This window comes from Sinocyclocheilus anshuiensis, unplaced genomic scaffold (assembly GCF_001515605.1).
Source record: "Sinocyclocheilus anshuiensis isolate Anshui unplaced genomic scaffold, SAMN03320099.WGS_v1.1 scaffold804, whole genome shotgun sequence".
Taxonomy (NCBI): domain Eukaryota; kingdom Metazoa; phylum Chordata; class Actinopteri; order Cypriniformes; family Cyprinidae; genus Sinocyclocheilus; species Sinocyclocheilus anshuiensis.
This window is the reverse complement of record NW_015557098.1, coordinates 79,166-84,913: the sequence shown is the minus strand read 5'-3', so window position 1 is coordinate 84,913 and position 5,748 is coordinate 79,166. Positions and strand designations below refer to the sequence as shown.

Below are 5,748 nucleotides of genomic sequence, written 5' to 3'. Positions count from 1 at the left end.
GGCGGCCGGCGGGCGTGCGGCAACCACATGTGACGACCCCGGGCTGGACTCCGCTTCGTCCACGGTGAAAGCCAACCGGCGATCGACAGCGCGAAGTTGTTGTATTTCCTCAGCAAACAGCACGGATCAGCTCCAGGCATGACGAAGTGGATATCGTCCTCTTTTGGAAGGCCAAACAAAGTAGTTTCGCTTTCACAACGAAACACACAGTGCCTTCACGACATGGCGGCGGTGGCAACAACAATACTACAGCGAGAATAAAAGTTACGCCTTCTTTCTTTACGTGAACATTTGGACTTCGTTATGCAAATCTTCCCACATCGTGACTTAGATATGCGGGGGCGTGTTAGAACGAGCAGTTTTAGGAGGGCGTGGTTGACTCTTAACTTTTATAAAGAATATCTCTTTGGATTTGAGACTTTAGTCTTTGCAACTTTACAGATCTTCTTTATGCACCAAGAGCTTGTAACACTCCAAAGAGAAAGCAAAAATTGAAATCGCATCATATGACCCCTTTAAAGCCATTTTGTAACTCGAATGTGCACTGCTTCCGGTTTCATCCACTTCCAGTTTATTTCTCCTGTACAAAATAGTCCGTTATGCTACTTAATATTGCAAACGGGTATTTGTTATTTTTATGTATTATCACAATCATAAACACGCTGTTTGTTGCGTAAATAGTTTTACCATTTACTGCACTTTGTTATTTTTCTAGTTATTTACTCACCTAATTAATCAGAAGTCTTGCACATTTATTGGAACTGCCGGCTAACAAAATTGCACTAAATTAACATGTGAAATTAACAGCCCTAGATTATTTATATTGTTTTTACCAGTGACAGTTTGAACGTCTTTGTTCTGAAAGGCGGTTAAATCGCTGGGTGCTGTCAATTCACTTCCGTTGGTTGTTTGTATCCAATGGACGGGATCACGTGAGCTCCACTGTCCGCGCTCCCTCTGGTCTATGTTGCTCATGTCGTCTCAAATATCTTACTATTATTTAAAAAGCCAATCCCTGTCAATTTGAGTTTTTATCTTAGTCAGTTTCAACTGCGACAAGTTACAAAACTGGTTCGTATTGCTGCAGCGTTGTGTTATGTAGCCCCGCCCACAGCGAAATCTCATTGGTCCAAAATCTCACTATCTCAAAATCGCATCTATAGGCTATATCTAGAGGTGGTATAATATGAGGAACAGAAAAGTCTCAACTTTGGCAAAATTGTTTGTAGCCTTACATAATTTTAAATTATAATAAATATAATTTTTGAATATGTTACATTGTTGACCCGTTTCTTCTGCCAACGATATAGTCTAAAACAGGGCTGCCCAAACTCGGTCCTGGAGGGCCGATGTCCTGAAGAGTTTAGTTCCAACCCCAATTAAACACACCTGAACCAGCTAATCAAGCTCTTACTAGGCATACTAGAAACTTGAAGGCAGGTGTGTTGAGGCAAGTTGGAGCTAAACTCTGCAGGACACTGGCCCTCCAGGACCGAGTTTGGGCACCCCTGGTCTAAAAGAAAACTCTGCTCTCACACTGAAGGCAAATGCACTTTAACAAAAATAATGAACTTTGGCTAAACGGGAGAGCATCTACTCAGCTACAGGAGTGTAATTGGACTGATCTGGTCTTGTAAACACTGCGGATAAGACCAGCATAAATGTCTGGTTAGAGGCTATTCAAGTCCAAGCAGGCAAATTTGATGTTTATGGAGCCTCTGCAGATCCCCTTTATTGAATCAAATGTTGTTTTTAGTGTCAACCCATCAGCAGAGAGAGAGAGAGAGCTCTATGGAGGTCACCAACAGAAGTTTAACCAGTTCTCTTTAAAAAGAGACTGGACCAGAAATACCTGCAATTAAGGTTAAAGTTGGTCATCAAACCTCTCTATCAAACAAATGATTTATTTAATAACAACTGTGGTTATGATATTTTTGTGGTTGCGAAACCACAGATGAATCAAACTGTGCTTTGTTTGTGGGGGTGTAGTGAAGATTCAGACAAAACATAGAGGCGATTAAGATTTTGGAGCATTGGCTCCTCCTGCTGTCTAACAGGAAACCAGCAATAATATACTATAATATTTCTGAAGTTATTCACATGAATTGTATTGCTCCATATGAAAAAGCAAGTGCTTTTTAATTCTCATGAGACATTTCAGAAGAAACATCTAAGACAAAATAGCAATAGTAATAATATATCAGTTTGAAATGGGTAAGCTTGATTCTGAGTAATGTACATTATTCATAAATAAAAATTACTAAATTATTTTTTTGAACCTTCAACATCACATTTGTTTTATTTATTTATTTATTTTTCTAATCACGTTAGTCAATTGTATACACACTCCTTCTAAATCAAAGTATTGGTAGACTGGAAGAACCAAATCGTTTTGAATCAGTGTGCAGAAATAGTGTTCACTGGGTTAGTAGATGAGGAAAGTCAGACTCTTGCTTGTACAGTAAAACAAGTGTCAGCATATATTATACATATTCACACCGTAATATCACATTCAGTATTAGAATAAGAGTCTTAGTGTCTCAGTGGCCAATTTCGACAGTAACATTATTTTTTGCCACTACAGGGCGCTGTAAGGCTGTGTGAATTGCCATCGAAACTCAGGACATGCACTTTAATGTAACGGATTTGCCCAGTTATGTTTATATAATATCTCTTTAAGAGTTAGAATCATGTTTTCATAGACAAAAAGAACCAGATCCACACAATAAATAAAGGATGAAACAGTACGCCGTTGACTTATCTTGACTGTCTGAGATCAAGCAAATTGTTTCTGTTTGCAGTATTGAAAATATGTTCATCATTGTAACTCAAATTCAACTGAATTTGGTAAGGTGCTGCTGTTACACACATTTACAGAGGTAAAGCACACCGACATGTCTTCCGAAACACTGCTACATATATTGGTACACTTCATTTTAATCTGAACGAGGCGCATGATCTGATTTGCAGTGTTTAGGCAGTGGCCTATACGCACAGGTCATGTGGGTCAAAGCTAATTTTGACCCACAGAATATATGCTATATACACATGCGGTGATGCATATAGTCTCCGATTCACAAAGAAAGGGGTGAATGAGAAGTAAAGATGTCTAAGATAATAATTTAGTCTGCAATGCATATAAACAATAATACGTTTAATACAGCTTGAATACAACATAATATCTGCTTATAATATCCGATCTTTACCATCGATCAAACCTGAATTCTCTAATGCCGGTTGACTCACAGAGACTTTTGCCCTCAGAGTTTTGTGCTCTGGGAGGGTCAGAGGTCACGTTTTATACAGCTTGTGTTCTATAACTTTTAACTTTCAGTTTATAATTTACCCAAGTAAATATATATTTACAGCTCAAGTCATTTTGTACTTATGTCAGTTTATTATGAATAAATATTTTGGTTTATTTCCATAAAATTATCAATTAAAAGAGAATATAATCAATGTATTTAATTCATTGGATTATGCAAAACTAAGCATCATTACATAGTTCTTTCATATCGAAGCATTGTATTAAATGTACAACAAATAAATAAATACATTTTATTTTAATTTAAGAAAGTTGAAATTTAATAACCCAATTTAAAAATGCAAAAAAGCATTTTTTTAAAAATCTAAAACTATTAAAAAAGTTGAATCAGAAATTGAAATAACATCAAATATAAATATTACATGAAAAACAAACTTATAAAAATGTTTAGAAATGTTGCCTTGACAATTACATTGAATTACTATAATGACTAAAATGGAAATAAAAAGAAATTAAAGCATTATTACATAGTTATTTCATGTCTAAACATTGTATTAAATTTCCAGCAAATAAATAAATACATTTTATTTTAATTGAAGAAAGTTTAAATTTAATAACCCAATTTAAAAATGTAAAAAAAGCATTTTTTTAAAAATCTAAAACTATTAAAAAAGTTGAATCAGAAATTGAAATAACAAAATATACTGTAAACATTACATGAAAAACAAACGTATAAAAATGTTTAGAAATGTTGCCTTGAGAATTACATTGAAATACTATAATGACTAAAATGGAAATAAAAAGAAATTAAAGTGAAATAAAAATATTTAAAGGAAACTAAATTAAAATGGAAACTGGAAAGTATCAAAATAAAAGATAATAAAAGATAATTAATAAACACTACAATACATAATACTAAACACTGCATGTGAATTCAGACATCTTAATCATTAATCGATGTTTTTAAAATTTACAAAAAAATTATTTTATTTATTTTCTTAAATAATAAATTAACTCATAAATTAATTATATTAATTATTACTTATTAATTATCATAAATTAAAATATTACGCTTTTGGGGAGTCACATCACATGAAATTTTGAAACCTTTGAAACTAGCTTTGCCTGTCATAAAAAGGTCAACATTTCTGATATTTGATGTGGTTTCATTTCTGACAGGTGGTTGCACAACATGACTTCAATTTGATAAAATGACTTCTTAAAATATATATTTTAACAAAACTTTAAGAATTAAGATATCCATTTTTAGGAAGTAATACTAAAAGATTATGCCAAGTTACTTTTCTTCATTATGATATCAAGACAGCTTTATCACACTGACATTTTTAACACGATGTTTGGTAAAATCTACCGAAACCTAAACGTTCTCTGACCTGCAGCTGTTCAGCACAGTTCTGGCAGCACACCATGTGACCGCAGGGGCAGAAGGTGGTGTCGATCTCTTCCTCGCAGCACAGCATGCACAGCAGCGCCTCCCGCAGTTTCTGCAGCTTCTCCTGCAGCAAGCGGCTCTGCTGGCAGCCCCTGCAGTCAAGCGCCCCCTCCTGGTCAGGGGACGGCGAGCGGGACGACAGAGTGCACTCCCCCGGCCTCGACATCATGTCCACGATACCGGCGTTGTACAGCGCGCGCCTGGCGTAGTCGTACACTTCCTTGGAGGTCCGCCGAATGTCGAATACATACTTCTTGCCCAGGTTGATGTTCTCATTGAGGAAAAGTGAAGCCAGGTGACCCTTGAAATCACGGCTGTATTGCATCATGACGGCGTTTGTTACCGTGTCGCACCTGCAGACAAAAACAAGAGTGATCGGTGAGCAAGACTGCATATTACACACTAGCACATTATCTGCTCGGCGTCTGCCACACAGAAGCTCAGACCATCCATTATCCATCAGAGATAATGGGCTACTGGAAAGGTGCTGTAGTTGTGAAAATGAAGGCAACATCCTTCATGCTTGTTAGAGTTCAAGGGTAGAGAGCAGCAGCTGTTACCTTTCAGTCGGTCACTCTCGACGTCACGTCGGATGACCGACGAATTGGGATCTCGCTTAGAGGGACCAATCTACTTCGAGTGTAAACTAAACGAGCCAATGCACATTGGCATGCGATTATTGCATCCAGCTGCTGCTGATCACAGCGTGAGTATAAGTAGGCAGCAGATGCAGCGCATATTCAGCTTTTCGCTTCGGAGCCGAGCGATTCTATCGTTTTGCTCCTGACCTTCTACAGTGGTGAAAAACTACAGTAAAGCACGCTCTTCGTGGGCTCTCGTGCTGGTGGTACGGCGCTTCAGCGGCGGTGGTTTTCCCGTGTCGAGTGGGTTGCACACAACAGGCTGCACTACCCCTGTGTGTGTTGCAGACTGCCATCTCCCCTGTGCGCTTCAGCACTCTAAAAGAGCAATTTCCATCTAAAAGAGCTTCACGGGTGGAACGTCTTTTTAAAGACGCGTCTTTTTAAAT

At 37.5% G+C, this 5,748-nt stretch overlaps 1 protein-coding gene across 1 annotated transcript in view; it reads right to left on the bottom strand.

The window, feature by feature from the left end:
* LOC107677448 (E3 ubiquitin-protein ligase MYLIP-A-like) overlaps positions 1-5,748 on the bottom strand; it is a 40,532-nt gene that overhangs the window by 1,562 nt on the left and 33,222 nt on the right. Inside the window, exon 7 of the mRNA XM_016472356.1 lies at positions 4,660-5,071. Within this exon, the coding sequence (XP_016327842.1) occupies positions 4,660-5,071 (412 nt within the window). The remainder of the gene's footprint in view (positions 1-4,659; positions 5,072-5,748) is intronic.